The 18,878-nt window shown below is 45.8% G+C and overlaps 1 protein-coding gene across 4 annotated transcripts in view; it reads left to right on the top strand.

Annotated features, from left to right (window-relative positions):
* The window catches only part of WIPF1 (WAS/WASL interacting protein family member 1), a 53,263-nt gene extending 35,907 nt beyond the window's left edge, over positions 1 to 17,356 (top strand). For 3 of the 4 annotated variants that reach the window (XM_054829763.1, XM_054829764.1, XM_054829765.1), the window contains 7 exons: positions 3,570 to 3,658; positions 5,191 to 5,320; positions 7,569 to 7,748; positions 9,012 to 9,776; positions 12,574 to 12,792; positions 14,469 to 14,582; positions 15,901 to 17,356. In XM_054829763.1, the coding sequence (XP_054685738.1) occupies positions 3,570 to 3,658; positions 5,191 to 5,320; positions 7,569 to 7,748; positions 9,012 to 9,776; positions 12,574 to 12,792; positions 14,469 to 14,582; positions 15,901 to 15,956 (1,553 nt within the window). In that variant the 3' untranslated portion in view covers positions 15,957 to 17,356. The remainder of the gene's footprint in view (positions 1 to 3,569; positions 3,659 to 5,190; positions 5,321 to 7,568; positions 7,749 to 9,011; positions 9,777 to 12,573; positions 12,793 to 14,468; positions 14,583 to 15,900) is intronic. The other variant, XR_008577613.1, reaches the window with a different exon arrangement.
* Positions 17,357 to 18,878: the final 1,522 nt, after the last annotated feature.

Here is an 18,878-nt window from a genome sequence, read left to right as displayed (position 1 = left end):
ATCTTCGGACATCTCTACGCTCTGCGCAAAACAGCGATCCTGCAAATTAGTGATGAACAAAGCAGCTGCCGAATTCACATTTGGCATTGTGCTGACTCAGCTGCTTTGCTTCTGTAGCCCAAGAGGTGCTGGTCATCCCAAGGGCCAGCCCAGCGCTGCGCTGTGTGGGCAAGCCCCCGGGTCACTGCACCCCTTCGCTACATTATTATACTTCCTACAGGCTTATAGGGACCAAATTTAAAAATCCAGAGCATGACATCTTTCTGGCTTACAAGAAATCAAAGAAATAGATTGTGTAAAATCTAACAACCGAATAGTAAGGGTGTGTTAGAGCTTCAAAGACAGAGGTGCTGTTTCTTGCTGCAAAGTTTCAGCTTGAGTTTCTGAAATTTGCGTTCTCAGGAGCAGAGTCAGAAAGTGACAAAAGTAAGAGTGAAGCAGTGTCGTAACTTACGTTTTAAGCTAAAATTTGACTAACTGGGGTGTTTTACTGGCTCTTTAAGTGTACGCGTTATACTTCTGTGTGTGGGCACGCAGGTTTCTGAGTCACACCATATGATCTCTTTTCTGATGGCTCCTAAGGGAAGTGTGTGCTCTAGAACATCATGAGTAAACAACTCTGCAGGATGCTTGCATTAAACTTCGAGCCAGTTTTGCCTGAGTTTGGCCTATTACAGAAGCTTGTCCTGTGCCTCTAAAATGCCATTTTCCAGCCCCCCCCAGTACCTGCCCAGGGGCCGCAGGGCTTGTTGAGCAGTAGGGGAAATGCTAAGCTCACCAGTGTGCAGCTGTGTACCCCGTTTCCACTCCTGTCCTGTTGGGAAAGCCCTTCAGTACCAAAAGAGGCACTAGCTAGCGTGCAGCTAGTGACTACAGGTACATCAGAGGGTGTCATCCCTCTGGAAGATGGGGTAGGCAAAGAGGGGGCACCCAGTGCCTTTCTCCCCCTTGCCTCCTTGCAAATAGTGTGTGCAGGGAGCATTTTGGAGAGGCTGGATGTGTCTGTGGGTAGTGGCTTCCCCTTAGAGAACTCAGGCTTTGAGCGTTACTTTGCTTCCCTGGTTTAACAACCCAGTTAAACGGAAAAAAAGTAGAACAGACCAGCACAAGCATGCAGAGAGCAAGCGCTTAACTGACAGGGAGGTAGACAAGTTATGGCATTTGCAAAAATACCGCTTTTTAGAGAATGCGCTTCATAGACCAGCTGGCTCACTTGCTGCATTCAGGTCTGAGCTGCCTTAAGGAATTAATTTAAAAGTCTGATATCTAACCAAACTTTATTCTGCCTGCTCCAGAAACTTTCCCGTGGCGCATGGAGTGCTGAGGAGACTCACGGCACATTATCCGTACTGCTTTGGCCTCTTATCAATGCAGTGCAGAGAGCAGAATTTTTTTAATCAGTTGAAGGAGTTAAAAGCTTGGTGAAATAGTCTAATGGCACAGTTAACGCTAGAGACAACTGCAGCTGTGAAAAGACTGTGTTAAGAAACAGGATGGTTGTGGTCTGCAGTAAGAAATAATTTTCCTGTTGACTATTTTTTTAAACAGGAAGCTGAAGAACAAAGCAGCATTAGTCTTGGTGCTTTTAATAGGCTTCAGATTTCAGATATTGCATTTAGGATACGCAGATCAGGAAAGGATAGGGCTTTGCGCAGAGTTTTATGTAACGACTGAGAGCTAGAAATACGGAGGAGGGGAATATAACCGAAGTCAAGCAGATGCTCTGAATGTGAAGCTGGCGCTCCTGCAGAGCTGCCGTAAGATGCGCGGTAACGCACCAGAGGACTGATGAGAGCGTGCTGGTCCGTTTGCAGGACTTTGCCAACCCGTGTGTTTGCCCAGCACTGCGTAGGTTTGGCTTCGCACAGTTTCCTCTTTGTCAGTCGGTCTGTCCGTCTGCCAGCTTCCCCTCTGCTCCGCTTGCTCTTTTGCAGTAACCGGAAAGAGAAACAGTTTCTGCAGTACGGGAGCAGAAAACCTGCAAATACTAGAAACAGTGGCAGTGCCTCGCGCCTCTTTGAACTCCCATGTTTTTTTCTCGACAGTCAGTCAGAGCAAGGGGTGATGCGTCTGACTCCTTTCCAAGCCCTTTCCTCCCTAAAGATCTTAGACAAAATCCATTAAAGTCTTATTTCAGGAAAGCTTTCTTCTGAGGAAGGTAGCTCAGCAATTTGGTTGGGGGGGGGGGGCTTTACGGCTGTATTCTAATTCTTTTGAAGCATGAGCATCTGACGAGATAAATCTGTGCTTCTAACCATTTTTTTTCTCACATATCATGGATCATCTCAGAGCCATTACAGACTTTGTAGGTGGTGACTCATCTCAAACCCTTACTGCAAATGCCATTTTGTTCCATTCAGAACATTTTCCTAATGCTCATTTAAACTGTGAAGGGTACTGTACCTACCACAAAACTGCTCTGGCAGATACTGTTCTATTACAGTTCTCCTTGGTTTTAAGTGACTTTAGAAGGTAAGAGTTGCGTATTCTTGGAAAATAACTGCCCTGGGACCTCAGCAGTTAGCCTGGGGCTGTCTGGAGAATAACTCTTATTCCACTGTGTTTACCTGTTTTGTGCAAACATTATACATATGGTGGCAAATCGCCGATTATAAAATTGGCTCAGGTGAATGGGCAACAGCAATAACATGCTCAAAAGCCGCAGCACCATTAGAAAAGCCCCGGAGCCTCCGATAGGCACAGTTCTGACAAGCAGTATGCCAAAATGCCACAAAAAGCCCTTGTGACTATTTTCATTGCAATGAAGTTCTACATCTCAGGTGCGACCCTCCTGGGATTGCCATAGGTTGAAAGTTTGCCTTGTGGTGGGGAAAAGTGGGAACCTGCTCTCCAGCAGGGAAGCTCGGGGAAGGCTGAGCTTTGGCAGCCAGGCTTTTCCCTCTGCAGCAGCTGGTGGCTGAGAGGCCAGGTGGCCTCTCGTCTTCCTCCGGGAGAGCGGACAGAACGTGACACTGCATTTGCTGCTCCTGAGGAGGAGGGAGATGCATTCAGAGGTGACGATGGAGCTTGGCATCTTCAGAGCAAGCAGGGAGAAAAGGAGAAGCATGAGTCTTTCCTAGAGCTCTGCTGTTCCACCCTACCTGTAATTGTGTGTGTGATCTTCCAGCAATTTAAGGGCTTTAAAGGGTCAGCATCTGAGTATGATCTTAAAGAGATGATGTGTTCTTGAAGTACAGTTTGATGCTATAGCTGTGGGATTATCCTGAAGTACTTCCACAGGAGCAAGATTGTTGGATTAAAGAGAGTTCAATTTTGTTACTGCATTTTTGGGCATTGCCATAGCACTGTATGGGTTGTGTATGTGTGCAAAACCGGTTATGTATGTCTGTGAGTGTGTATGGCAGCGGGGATCATGTAGGGAGCCCCTGTTTAAGGATGCAGCTGGTTTCCATACAGTGAAACATAAAGTGATTTTTACAGATTATTTAGACTTATAAAATGTAGCAGATAAACCTGTTAGCTGCAAGGATGTTTTTTAGCTGACTAGAAATTTATTTAAGATTTATTAATCTCTGGGCCTTGTGTGTTGTTTGTGTTTTGCTGTGCAGGTTTCTTAGCAAGACCAGACGGAGCTCAGCCTTCCACCATGCCCGTGCCTCCTCCTCCAGCTCCCCCTCCGCCTCCAACACTGGCCTTGGTAAGTTTTACAGGAGGCAAATGTACCATACACACTGTCCTCTGTCACTGCTTGTCATATTGAACAGGACGTCCAGAGGCACTGAGGTCCGGACGAGGGTATGCAGGATATTTGGGAAAAGCTTTCTGACGTTTTGTTTACAGTTGATGATTAATCCTACAAGAGGAACCATCACTTCCACTCCTTTCCAGGGCCCATCTGGATGTCACTACCACATTGACTCGCCATGCCCATCTTCCTCCCACACTGGTGGTTTGATCTGGTGTAGGGGTCCTGGGTGGAGAGGCACAGCTCCTCCACAGCTTGTCTATGTCACGGGGATTGAAGTCTTGCTCTCCCCTTGCCTTTCTCCAGTCACGTACTCCCGCCTTCTCCCTTGTTCTACTCTAGTACTTACATGACCCAAGCTGGAAAAAATCAATCCTATTGTTTAGATTCGGTAAGGATAGTTCATAGCCAGCATGGCTCCCTCAGCCAGCCTGTGGTGTCAGAGCACAGGGTCCACTGTGAGACTACGTCGGACCTGACGTAAGTCCGCCTAAGCTGGAATAGAGCTTGTGCTGTGTTTGTCCTCCAGCAGTCAGTCACCTCACTGACAAGAGAGAAAAGGCTTCTTGAAATGCTGTTGTACAGTACTCAGATATTTTCATCATAAAACCCTCGCTGGTTACACAGATAGGTTGGGCTGTGCTGCTGAAGAGTCCTTCCCTCATTTTCCACCGCAAGCAAGATGCAGATCGTGTGCTTGGTCCCTCCATGGCAACTCTCACCGCCTTTCAGGAAATTTCCATAACGCTGATCTGATAAGTTAGAAAGCTTTTCAGGAACCACCATTTCCTAGAAAAAATAACCATATATACATGCATGTGTGTGTCTGCATATGTGTATGTTGTCATTTGGGGGGGGGGGGGGTTTGGCTCTTCCTTGAAAAACTGTGTCACCAAAACATAAACTGAAAAGAGACAACCGCCGAGACAAACCTCATGCATCCAAAGGTTTCATTGGATCTATTCGAAGAGGTCTACATTGTTGAACTAGTGGTTTCCATTTTAAAGTATTTTTATTGAAACTAAAGTAGTAGATAAAACTCCATGTTTCTTCTGATTTATCCAGAATTTGTATATTAGGAGTTTTCACTACAACTTTCAAGAATGTCCACCTTTTGTGTAATCAAATTCTGTGTGTAGTCGGTTCTTCTTCAGTCTCCAAAATGGTAATCTGCTACAAATGTGCCTTGGCTTTAAAAAATCAGAGACTCTGAATCTTGGGCTCAAAAAAATATGAATTCACATAAAATTGTTCTGTTTCCCATGAATAGTGTGGGTTAGAATAGCAGCAGCGTTTGGGGCCTCGTGTCAGTAACAAGGGCAGCTACCTATAACATCGTTCACAAAATGAGCCATGGCACACTACCCAGTCTAGCGCTGTTAAAACAGAAATTGAGGTCTCAGGTAACTACCCTATTTGAGCAGAACTTTGTAGCTAGAAGTCATGCTTTATTTTGTTTCCTCATTTTTAATTTTATCTTGCAGGCAAACACTGAAAAGCCCTCCCTAAGCAGGTCAGAACAAGCAGGGCGAAATGCTCTATTATCTGATATTACCAAAGGAAAAAAGCTAAAGAAGACTGTTACTAATGACAGAAGTGCTCCAATTCTGGACAGTAAGTATGGCTCTGCATGTTGGGAGTTTTTGTGTACACAAATGCCTGAATGCAGAAAATTATTTTATATATCATCAGATGAACTGCCATGAAATAAGTAGGTAAAATAAAATGCCAAAACTTGGCATATATAAATTCTCTTCATTGTGGATTAAGTCAGCTGAGAAATTAAGTTCTGCTTATGAAATGGGAGTGTTAATTTGTTTGCTTACTCGTACAAAGCAGTTCATTTTCTCATTTGTTTAAATCAGAAAACTATGTAAAGCCTACTAGGAGCTGTGCTGAGGAGCTACAGCAGATCAGGCAAACAAACCCCTGTCAGGACTGGGGAGAGCACAGAGAATAAAGTGGAATTTCAGACTCTACTTCTGCACAAACAGTATAAAAATAAAGGCACCATTGGCTTGTTAATGGCCCCAGTACCACTTAAAGCAAAACCAGAGCCAGGAGCCCCAGCCAGGTGTCACCCTGCTGCACACAGTTTTGCTGCTCGTGCAGTGACTCAGGGGTGTTATCTTTTTGGCTGAGCCTTGTTGCTCAGCCTGCCTGGTGCTGCTCTGGCCCAAGGCAGCAGCTCCATTCACGGGAATGGAGACAAGGTCTCTATCCAGCTGCGCTGCTGCCGTCTCTCACTGTACATCTCGGCAGGTGCTGAGAGGATGCTGGAAAAGCTCAGGTAGCAAAAGTATTGGGAAGACAGAACAGAAACAGGAGAAGAGCGAGGAACGAGGGCCTGCTACGTCAGAGGAACAACGTCTGTTGCCTAGGGAGAGAAGACACTTCTACAGACTGATTAGCAAATGTGATACAACTCAGTCCAGGTCTGGCTGTGCAATTAAAGACTGGACTGTGATAGGAAGACGATGAGGAAAGAAGGAAATGCCCAAAGGAGTGTGACCAAATGAGAACAAACAAAAAAAATAGATAGTCCTGCACTCTGCCAGATACTTAGTTTTTACACACTTGAGTATTATCTCTGAAAGCAAAGTTACATGTTCTAGCTATTGTAATGAGCTGGAGAAAAGTATTAAGTGGATTAAAGGAGGGGTAAACAGTTAAGATTAAAATGATGTGGCCTATTATTTTGTTTACATGAATTAACAGATCGTGATGAAAGACTAAACCCTAGTAGTAGCATTTCTCCAGAGGTTCACACCCTATGTGAGTCAGAGCTGAACTGGGCTAACGTGGTTAAGAAAAGAGAAGGATGATGTGAAACATTCCCCCATGAACACATTCTTCCTCCTTTTTTTTCTGGGTGGGATTATTAGAAGTGCTTTTCATCCAAAGGTTTTAATTACTTTATAGTCAGTGAAATTTTTACCCACCCAAAGCTGTGGAAATCGAGATGCCAAGAAATTAAGCAATTGATCCTCAGCCATGTAGACTGTCATCTGAGAGCTGATCTCCACAGATACCCCAACCTGTGGGCCTGCTCATTGTGCAGTGCTGCTCTGAATAGGGCTCTTCCCCTTTGTAGTTGTGGAAACATTTTCATTTTACTTTTAGTATCTTGGTGTTGTCACAGCAGAAATATTAACACTGGAGAGGAAGGGGGTAAATATATGATAATGTAAATAAAAAATGATAAAATAAATCCTGCCTCTTGGCAAAATTAGCAGCTAGCGATCCTGTCACTGCGTTTCTGGACCTCCAGGAAAGTAATCAGAAATGAAATCTCTTTCCCCACTAGGCTTTGTTTACATAAGTAGATTTGTTGCAATATCATCAATAGTGACAGAGTTCTGTGCATTCCCAGAAGTGATCACCAGAGATGCCTCCAAGAGGGAGGACACCTCTGTCTTCCTCCTTCGTTCCTCATTTCCCGTGAGATTGCCCTGTCTCTGTTTGCTTATGGAGAAGTGGAGGGGAAGGATAAGAGAGCAAAGGTATGAAGAAACGGGAAGCAACTACAAAGACGCTAACAAAGACAAACAATATTCTCAGAGGTCCCATCTGTGCTCAGTTCCACATTCTCCATAGCGACTGTTTCTCTGCTTTCCAGTCCAGAGCAGGCTAAAGGAGAGTGATGGCTTAATAAAACACAGTGGCTATGTTTATTGCACCACCTCTTCCATGATGCAATAGTAGTGATGGTAGCTGTGATGATCCAACCTGAACAAGGACTTGTGTGTTTTGAAAGCTTGACCATTTTTCCCCAGCTACAAGCGTTGCTCTAGCAAAAGAGATGACTTTGCAGGATCAGTCTCGCTTCTCTGCCTAATGTGGGGGATTTTTTTCCTAACAGAACCCAAAGGACCAGGTGGAGGTGGCGGCAGTGGCTTCGGAGGAGGTGGTGGTGGCGGCAGCGGCGGGAGTTTTGGTGGTGGTGGTGGCGGCAGCTTTGGTGGTGGTGGACCACCTGGCCTTGGAGGCCTTTTTCAAGCAGGAATGCCAAAGCTCAGATCTGCTGCAAGTCGAGATGCTGGTAAGAAAGACCTTGCGGTTTCCGTGTGAAAAAGTAAATGGCATTGCTTAAAACCTTCATAGTACTGCAATAAATTACCTGGTGGGATTGAAAAAGTCTTCAAATATCTTAGGCTCTTAGGAAATGTCATTTTCAGCTTGAATCTTGTTTTATTCTTAATACTAGGTTTTATGAGGGAGAAGTGAGTCTCCTCTTTCCAACCATTCTTCTAGTTATTGATGAAAACTAAAGATCTCAGCAATGTTGAACTGCTACCTGTAAAGTACAGTCAGGCAGACTAGGTCCTGCCGTAGCTGGGAGCGTGCCGGACCAGAGGGGAGCGTAAAAGGATTCCAGGTTAATTCTCCCCTCTGCACCAGGCAAAAAAAAAAAAAAAATCTACTTTCCAAGTGGAAAGTACATCTGCGTCAGCTCCACAACAGCATGATTTACCACTTAGGGAGTGCATGAGGCATCCCAGCTGGCTGGTACGCACGCTGCAGTTGGAGGCTTGTCTGGGGCATACACTGTACTCTTCTGGCTGCAAAACAGCTGCTCAAAGCCTCGTGCCCCTTGAAGCAAAGGAGATCTGGGGCCAGCGAGTCTTGTAAGGTTAAGGACGTAGGATTTCATGCTTGTTGAAGGAGGACTGGGCAATGGGGCTTGTAGGGTCTTATGAACCTTACATATTTCATAGACTAACATAATTTTTCAGGATGTGTACAAACCAGCCTCTTGGAGCTGGTATTTTCTATTGTGTCATGGTCTATTCTGGGAACTTGTATTAATACAAAAGTTCTGGCATGCCAGAACAGTGCTGCTTCTACTGCAAGGCTGGCTGGCTTCTTCCCGACATGCACAAGTATGTCTTTTGATAACGGTTACTACAAAGGGCTGAAAAGAACCTTTTATGGGACTGTTGTTGTTAAATATCATTTAAAAGCTAAGATTTCTTTGCTTTCAGGTGGGTGGTCTCAAATACTTGTTCTTCATTTCTTCCCTCCCCGCGCTATTGCTTGCTATACGAGGGCCGCGTCAGCTGTGCTACCTCGCGGCCACTTTGGTCCCTCTCAGGCCGTCCCTCGTAAGCATTATCAGGATGTCAGCCCCTACTCTGGAGCGGTTCCCCAATGCTGCCAGAACTGCTGCTGACTGTTCTGGGTGCCCAGCCCTGATGGCAGGGCCCCCTTGGCGTTCGCCGTGCCTCAGGACGCGTTAGGCCCGTTGGGAACGGCTGGGGAAGCCCCTGCCCGATGGGTGCTGATGCCTCTCCTGTGTCCGCAGATGCTGGGGGAGGCCGCCCGCCCGCCCTGCCGCCCGGAGGCCGCTCCGCAGCCGCCAAGCCCTTCTCTCCGCCGAGCGGCCCGCCGCGCTTCCCGGGGCCGCCCTCGGGGCCGCGGACCTCCGCTCCCGAGCCGCAGAGGAGCCGCATGCCGCCGCCGCCGAGGCCCGACGCGGGCTCCAAGCCCGAGGCCGTGCCGCCCCCGGTGCCCAGCACCCCCCGGCCCATCGCCTCCAGCCTGCACAACAGGTCGACGCCGGTGCCGGGCGTGAGCCGGCAGCCCAGCCTGGGGCCCTCGCCCCCGCCGTTTCCCGGCAGTCGGGGCGCGGGGCCGGCGGGATCCCTCCGGCAGCCCGGCCCCAGCGCGGCGCCCCCCTTCGCCGGCCGGCCGCCGCTGCCGCCCACCCCGGGCCGGCCGGCGGAGGACAAGCCGCCGCCTCCGCCGCCCCCCGCCGGGCACAGGCCGCCCGCCGTCCGGGAGGCGGCTCTGCCCCCGCCGCCGCCGCAGAACAGCAAGCCGCCCGTGCCCTCCGCCCCCCGGCCCACCTCCGGCGCCCCGGCGCCCCCGCCGCCCCCCAGCAGGCCGGGGCCGCCCCCCGTCCCGCCCGTCCCCGGCGGCAGCGACGAGATGCCGCGGCTGCCCCAGAGGAACATCTCGCTGGGCTCCTCCTCGGCGGCCGGCGGCGGGGGGGGCCGCTCCGGACCTCTGCCCCCCCCGCCCAGCGAGAGGCCCCCGCCGCCTGTCAGAGACCCCCCGAGCCGATCAGGTAGGGAGCCGGGGGGGGCTGAGGGCGGCAGCGTGACGGGCACGGATCAGAGGGATGCAGTGGGATGAAGTGACAGTTCTTTATGGACAGGGGAGATTTTCCGTTTGCCCAACGGTGACGCTGACAGTGGCCATGCCCCTGGGAGGGCAACCCAGAATCTTCAGCTGTCCTGCATGGTACGGCCTCGCAGTTGCTTCACCTGCTGTGACCCAGAGGGAGGAGTGTCGTGGTTGGGATGTCAGTTTTTCGCCACGGGCGACACACAGAAGTGCTGGAGGAGCACGATGCGGCGTGGGGCAGCACCGTCCCCCACCGGCCCGCTGCCACGCACGCGCCTGCTGTGCACGGGCGACAGACGGTGTGGTTGGTTAGGCACGAGGGGTTCTGCAGTTGGAGATGAGGGTTTATGGGCATCGCAGTGGCTTAAGGAAAGTCACAGTGCATCACCAGCCTGCCACGTGTACTTTTGCAGATCTCAGCAATTTTCATTATAATTACTGTAATTAAAAGGGTTGCAAACAGGGGGGTTGTCCATTATGTTCTTTGATGCAAAGAAGCTGTTTTATCTAGCTTCTGATGCGTGACGGCATTTGCCTTCCTGAGTCAACTAGCGTGAGTTAATGGTGGCATCCTCATAGATGGAAGTTTGCAGAATCCTACCTTCTACGTGCCAGGAGACATGAACACTTACAGCCAAATACAAATTATTTTAATAAAAGACCTAGCCAACAGTTGTTAAATATAATGGCAGTTGTTACAGCATGATTAGCTGTTGTTACTTACAATATGCAGATTTCAAGTGAGACTAAAAATAGAATTGTCTCCTTTGAGTTATTTCATAATATACTTTGTCCTCTGTGACAACTGTTGTTCATAACTTTTAAGAATTGCACATCGTAACTTAGCTCTTTTAATACCTGATGGTTCTCCCTTGGGAGATGAGAGAATTTAGGCACAAACAGCCAAGCCCTGTAACATTGAGAAAGGAGAAGCATTTGCACAGAAGGCAATGCTGGGAACCTCTGTTTCATCCTTTGGAATAAAAATCTGGAATCATCTCAAACTCACCTGGTCCTGGACAATAGAGATGAATGTCATGGGAGCTCCCGCAGGCGGCAGCCATCCATGGTGCTTTCCAGGTCCTTGAACCAGCCTGGATCTCCTGTAGCACAGCACCTGCAGCAGCCGTGCAGCTAGAGAAGATACTGGCCATGAAACTGTGCTTTGTGGAGGTGGTTGCCAGCCCAAAGGACGGCACGTGCCAGCGCAGCCTGTAGTAAAAAAATCAGAGAAATCTTGTTGCGTTTGACTGGGAGCACAGATCAAAGTTGCAGAGAGTGTCTGCAATTATTCAGACACTTCCAAGAGCTTCTTCCGTGATGGTCTCTGCTTCCACCAGTGCTTTGCTGGTTGGCTCTTTCCTGAGGCAGATGGTTTAGCAAATCTGCACTACCTTTCTGCTGGCTTAATAAGTAGAAGGAAGTTGTAGCAATAAATTAGAAATGTGAATACTCGTATTCTGCGGTCGTTCAATATAGCTGATGGGGTTTAGGTAGGTTTAGAGAGAGAGCAAGCAAAACTATTCTGAAAGTTGCTAAATGCTTTTCAGTCTTAGAAACTATTCCCTGAAGGCAAAGTTTTGTAATTTGTTAAAAAAGAGGGGGGGGAAGGAAAAAAACCCCACAAAGTACAGCATGTTTCTTGAAGCATGTTTTAATGCTTGTTGCTGGAGACATAATATCTGCTGCTCTCTCTTCCAAAACACATGTCTGCAGCTAGATTTCATCAGGACAAGGAAGCATTTCATAAAAATGAACATAATTGTCAGTTGCCCAACTATGCCAAACAGAGGTAGCAAGACCTTTGAACATGCATAGCTCTCCACACCCTCTGCTTTGTCTCCTCGTGTCCTAACCACAGGTACTTCTCTCCCTGGCCACAGCAGCTTTCTTGCCTTTATTTACCAGCTCCTCTCAGAGGAGCGCCCTTCCCATGCCCTCAGGACAGCCCTGGTCCTGTGTTACATGGGCTGTGCCTTCGTATTTGACCTGTGGTGTCACCACGCCAGTTCCTCAGATACGCAGACACTGGGAATGCCAGTCTACGTGTGAGGTCTGTTTCCAGTGTAGTGGGAGGTGGATATGCTCCAACTACTGAAAAACCTGGCATGCAGCAGGTATGTTTGTAAATGAGCAAGCTGATGCCATGCTGCTTGCTGATGCCATGCTGCTTACCGCTGCCGCTCCTGGGCTGAATTCCCCTGTGAGCCACCGCAGACCCTGGCTGCGACGCCCAGAGGGGACCACCCCTATGGACAAAGAGCCTCTGAGGGTAGCAGAGCTCTTCTGCTACACGTCCTTTTGCCTTGCACTGGGACATGGAAGGGAAATGGGCTATGGTTTGGACCTCCACAGTACCCTGAATTCCAGCTGTAACTTCTGCTCGTTTTGGCCAACGTAATTTAGAGTGGTTTAAAAGTGGCTTCAAGGACCAGCACCTCTACAGAGGCTTCTGTAGCTGAGGGAAACGGGAATATGGGCACCGAGGTGTATTTATGCTTAGATATACCCTGCTCCCTGGACCTCTACTCTTCAAATGAGCACCAACTCCCCAAAGAGCCCTGGAGAGCAGTAAAGTAGGTGCTGAGGGCAATTCCCCCTTGGGGCCGAGGGTCCCAAGCCAGCCCACCCTCTCTGGTTTGTTAGCAGCAGGCTGTGGGACTCAGGCAGTGGTTTATCACTGACAGAATAACCCCTGGTGCAAATATTCATGCCCTTGCCTCCTTGTCTTGCTCCAGGCCCCCTCCCACCACCTCCTCCCATAAGCAGGAATGGAAGCACTTCAAGGGCTTTGCCTGCTACTCCCCAGCTGCCCTCCCGGGCAGGGCTGGACAACCAGAGAGGTGGACCACGACCGCCGCTTCCCCCTGACCGGCCAGGCTCGGCAGCGCCGCCGCCGCCACCACCACCACCGCCTTCATCAGCTGTCAGAAACGGCTTCCAGGATCCAGGTGATGGTAAGCCATCCTTTCGCCTTTGATAGAGACTGTGTAGTGGCTTTTGGCCCTAATACATCAAAAAAGGTTTGGGATAGAGGCTTTGTTTCTAGTGCATATCTTTGATTTCTGACCAACAGAGGTGTCATTTGGGTCTCGATTAACCCTGCCAAGTAAGAACGGAGTAAATACACCATACATAGAGCAGAACTGCAAAGTCATCAATACAGTCTCCAGAATGACCCTTTGAAAAATAGCCTGAAAACAAGAAAAGTATTCACTGTGCTTTGCTTTGCTACAATACAGAAATAAGGCTTAAGGGGACTGTTCTGACTCTAATACAAATTCAAACCTTAGCTACACTAAGACTCTTTGGAAGTCAGAACAAGTTAGATGATGACTCAAAAGCCAAAAGCTGAAAAACAGATAATGGAAGAGATTGTCAGAACGCTGCTGAAAACGTCAAGTATCTCTCTTCTTACTAGTGTTCATTGAAAAGGTGAGGTCCGAGATTGCTGTGTTTTGAAGATTAATTGTGCTTTTCTTTTTAATTGTTTTCTATTTGCAAAGGACAGAGAAATCTGTCAGCTAATTATGGGAGGCCAAAATTGTATTTCTGAAATTTGTAAGGTTAGAAAAAGCATGCAGAAAATAAAACTGTAATTGACGCTTTTGAAGCATCTTCATGCATCAGATAAGGCAGGTGAGTCACAGACACGTTTTTTCTTACACAAGTCATTTGCAGGGTTCAGAACCTGCAGCTCCTTCACACACTGGTTTCTAACTGCAATCGTTGGGAGTAAACATAGAAACAGCAAATAACTACATGTACAACTGCCAGGCAAAACTTACTCAGCTGTTCATTACATTATGCAATAGAATATAAAAATATTGCAAAAAAAGTTATGATTGCAAAGTCCTGAAGCAACCAAGTGAAGAAATGACAAAGTTTAAGATAGCCCGCACTTTATTCCTTGGGCCTCCAAATTCAAGGGCAGAACAGAGCTCTGTAAACATTTCCTGTTATTTTAATGAAGAAACCAATCGGCTTGCTTTATTCTTTAGAATCCTATAGACTCAGTAAGTATATCAATAGGGCCTCTCTAGTCTCAAGAGATATAGTTTCAACAACTGATGTATTTTTCCTTTTTTGACACTAATTGCATGCAGGTTTCTCTGTCATCATAAATTTTATCATAATGGTCCCAAAGTTTCTTTCTCCTGTATAAAAATTAAGAAAGAAAAAAACACCACTTATAGGTCAGGGTGCTTTCAATAATGCTTCTGAGCTCTGTATATCAGCAAAGTATGAATATCAGAAAATTCTATACCCAGGAACAAAATACTGCTCTGAAATAGGAGACACTATGCATTTCTGGTAACATGTATATATGTGTGTGTGTGTTATGAAAGCAGTTCTATTTTATATGGAAGGGAACGTAGCACTTACTTCAGTGGAATTGTGGCCGTTTTCCTGATCTGTGATTTTGCATTAAATTGGCTAAGCGATCAGTTCATAATAATTTTCATTCTCAAACTAACCTAAAGCATCTTCTTCCCTGACTTTCCGATAGGATACTCAGCTATGCAAGCATTTTGCCATATAAAACATGCATTAAACATGATGTTAATTTTAATTTACTTTCCTGAAGCTGTGTCACAAAACTAACGAGTAAATTGTGTGGGATTTTTTTCAGATGAATGGGAAAGCAGATTTTCTTTTCATCCTATATCTGATTTGCCACCTCCAGAGCCATATGTACCCGTGAACAGAAGTTATCCCAGTAAACTAGCAAGAAATGAAAGCAGAGGTAAGTTTGCTCCACCTCTGCTGTTGGAATTTCAGTATATCATCCTAAAAACAGCATGGATGGGGAAAAGATTGGATGCTGAGGTTTCCAAACTTCTCAGACTGACAGCATGGTCACCCTTCCCCACCACACAGAATAAGCTAATGCAGGTTCGCAGGAACAAGCCCTCTTAAACTTGTATTTGAGGGGGGAATTCTTTGGTTTTTTAAGTTGGAAGATGTATTGTAAGACATCACTGCTGCCATTATAGGCAGCTACAGGCAGCCAGAACCACAAAATCCCCTAGGACTTCCTCCTCATTTCCCATCTAAATTCATGCACAACTCATTTAATCTTGTGCCAACATCATCCTTGAGTTTAGTTATCCTCCCTCCTTGGTGTGTTAAACCCCTAATATTTTTTAAGACAACAGTCACATCCTCTTCTCAGCTTTTGTTTTGCTGTGCTGATTAAATCAGGATGTACTACACTCTGTTTTCAAGATGTGTTCTCTGATCATCACAGTTGCTTCTGTATGCTTTTCAGTTTGATTTTGTATTTTCCAATCAGTGTTACATGCTGTGCCAGTTCAGGTCTCAACCATTCCTACAGCAGCATAAATGTTTCCTATCTTCATTAGTGGTATTTTGCCTGATGCACCACCCAAGGATCAATTTACTTCTTTCACAATCTGTGACATCGGTGGCTCATAGTTATCCTGTAATCATCTATACACTCAGACGTTTCTCTCTCTCTCTCCTGTTTCCAAATGACAAGGTTTTGGTTTGGAGCAGAAATTCCTGTTAGTCTCTGACCCTTCACTTTGCCCTGTTAGCTTTTATCCCACTTGTATTACTCCACAAAGAAGGGCAAAGTAATACATGCAATTTTTATGTTTCTTTTCATGAGTTTGCAATGAAAATCTTCATATAGGGAAAAACATAGTTTTGAAATGTTACTGTATTTAGAGCTTGCCACTTTCATTGAAATTTGTATGTGTTGCAAGTAGCACTGAGAAGGAATGTGTTTGCATAAAATAGCGAGGCTAACAAGAGCTATCAATCTGTTTTGAGAAGGGGACAAAGGACTAAAATACATATGCTTTCCAGACATTTGGGGGTAGTGTTAGTTAAAAACTTTCTTTTGCACTGTTTGAAATTCTGATGTTGTTTAATGAACTAACTGGAAACTCTACAAAGATATTAATTTTTTTTAGTAAAATGGCTAGGCAAGAAAATTAGTAGATCTTCACCAGTTACTGAACTAATGGCTTAGATGTGAAGTCCTACTTAAAAAGAAACCAGGACGAGTAACACAAAAAACTTTCTTTCTCTTTTAGGTGGCTCTGGCCGAAAAGAAAGAGGTGCCCCCCCGCTTCCACCTATACCAAGGTGAAATGGGTTCTGGCCCATCTTTGGGCGACGTCTGTTTCCAAGTTTCCTTCGAGTCAGCTGTCCTGTCCACATCATTGGAAAGTTGTCTGTTTTGCTTTTTTTCCACTTTTGGCTTGTCAGCTGGAACAACCTTCAGTCTCTATTACAGAAGTAATAGATGCAGCTTATGAACTATAGGTGCTCAAAGCTATAAATTTTATTTGCTTATACTGCAGGCTGTCATGAAAGGCGTTTTGTGGACCACACGCAACATACGTGCATCATGCTTACTGTGTCCAGCCCTGTCCCCTTGAGAGCTCCACGAGAGGTCTGGCTTTGAGATGAATGAGAGCTGGAACAAAGCTGTTTCATTCACTTTGGGTACAGTGGCTGTATTAGTTGAATGATAAAGTACAATCTATTTTCTGTTTAAAAAACAGTTGCTGGGGAAAACCGTGTAGCCAAGAGTCCCCTGGATCCTTCTCTGCATGCCTAACTTGGCCCATCTGCTTCTGCAAGCCATAGGCCTACTACATGGTGACCAAGAGTTCATCCTAAACCTTCTCACTTCAGCTTAGCCAAGCAAATCGTATTTTAAACAATAGATCGCACATCCTGCCCCGAGGACGGAGCGTGTCTGGCCTTGGTTTTATCTGCGGAGAATCTTCCAAAGAAGAGTGCAAGTGAAGAATTCAGCAGCATAAAAATCTCTCTCTCTTTTTATCCTTCTTTCCCTGTTTTTTAATAATGTTATGCTTTTAGTCACCTAATTCTTTCCTACTCTGATGTGGACCAACCCACAGTCATCCGTGTCCTGGATTGTTGTAATGCCCTCTACCTGAGACTGCATGCGAAGAGTCCTCAGAAAGTAGTCCTGGTGCAAGTGCAGCAATTAGTAGTTGCAGGCTCCTGTGAAGCATTGCTTACACCAGTGCTCCACAGACTGCTTTCCAGTTGTTTCTTTGGTACCACTAAATGATGGGGTTTGACTTAAACAGCTTCCTGGGGCTTAAGTCACAAGTCTCAGAGAGATTGTACTGACTTAGGTTACAGTAGAGCAGCTGAGGTCAAAAGTGTACGTAAGTGAAAGCCCTTTGATGTAGTGAAGGAGGTCTGGGGTTTGTGCGTTCAAGTGGGAGCATCAGCTCCAAAATTTGCTGTCTGCACTGGTTCAAGAGAAACAGGAAGATTTGGCCTTCTGGGTTTACCATGAAGCCTGTCCTTTCAAACTTTGCTGAAAGGAGTCTCTGCAGAGAGCTGCAAGGCTTACGTTAATCGAAGAGAGAGTAAAGTATTCCAACATTGTGACAATTGGGTAATACGTTGAATGGCTTTGGAATTTTGTATATGAGAAAAGAGTTTGTTGTCTAAGCGCTTTTTACAAATGGATCTAAATGCATATAAAATGCCTTTGGAAATTATAATTCTGGATTTGAAATATTGCTGAATGATAGCTCTTTGTTAATTGGGCTTCTGAAGGTTAGCTCTGAGAAATTTCTCCTCTGTCAGCTCAACGGTTTCTGTTTCTTCAACGTACTCCTTGGGATCCCTACCAAGCCTGTATCAAGCAGCCATGCTTCACAGGGTGTTGCTCAAAAAAAAAAAAAAAACCAAACCCCAAACAAAAACTAGTCATGGAGGTTAAAAAAATGTTTCTCTAGCATGGGAGACATAATCCTAGGAACGTTCTGCAGCTAGAATGAGGTCAGTCCTTGAAAATCTAGGGAATTTAGCTGAAGGGAGGCTGGAGCCCACTGCAGTGTTTGTGCGTAGGGCTGTTTGCTTGGCCGGTGGGCGCAGAGGGCAGACTCCCTTTCTGCCTGACGGCCTGGACAGTCACAGTGAAGGGGATGAGGCAGAGTTGGATTTGGCCAGATCAAATTTAATTTGGCCTTTTCAGTGTTTGTTTACAAAATCTTGTTAGCTGTGATAGCATTTGATTATATACCTGGTTTTTACATTTTTATATCTAATGACCTATGTTAAGTTACTGTTTATGGTCTTGAACCTGCAATTCAATGCGCAGGCGCAGGGATGTATCTACATCTAATTGCAGGGTCGGGGCTGTAAGAGTTTCTTAAACAGATATTAGTGGGACCTCCGTGTGACAGGTGCACCTTGGGATCAAACCCAGCGCAATACTGAATTTGTATATGTATTTTGTGGATGTCACTTAAACAAAGTGCCTGCCTCTTTGGGATATTATTATGTGAATAGAAGTCCAGATAAGATTTTTAAGATAATAACTTAAAGGATAAATTATTGTATTCATGTTTTTAAACTGAAGCACTTATAACTTTCTAAGAAACAACATTTTGAATTTAAGAATACAATATTTTCAGTTCCTTGACATGCCAAATCCTTATTAATATCCAAATAGCTATGCAGCCAAAAAAAAAAAAAAAAAAAAAAAACCCCTCCAGAAACCATACCTTTTTTGTAACTTACCTGCTTCCAGCATGACTGTTTTACTTTGAGTAAGTCAATGAAAATGCTGCACATTGTTCTGCCAACTCTCTGCATCATTCAAAATATCCTATATTTGATCTTTTGCGCAAGGTTTTCTGACAAGAAATTCCGGACCACTACCAAAGACTTGGCAAACCAGCTTCACTCTCACTTTAAAATGTGCTGTGTAAAAGGCCCTCAGTCAACCAGCCAGGAAACCTGAGCTGCTTCGGTTTTAGCACTTCTCTGTACTATAGAAACCTCTTCAGAATGGATGTTTGGCATAGATGTAAAATAGCTTAACAATGCAGAAAGAGTTATTTTTTTCACCTAACGATGACTTCACTATTTATATCTTTTGCTATAAAGGTCCCTAGATATATTCCAGAACAATGCAGCATTTTATCATTCAATATATTGCTTCATGTATCAGTAGCTATTTACAATAGGATCAGTATTAAAGTATTTATTTCACTATGAAGTGTTAAAAAAGAAT

The sequence above is a fragment of the Grus americana genome, chromosome 6, assembly GCF_028858705.1.
Source record: "Grus americana isolate bGruAme1 chromosome 6, bGruAme1.mat, whole genome shotgun sequence".
NCBI classification, from domain to species: domain Eukaryota; kingdom Metazoa; phylum Chordata; class Aves; order Gruiformes; family Gruidae; genus Grus; species Grus americana.
This window is presented reverse-complemented; position numbering and strand designations above follow the sequence as displayed.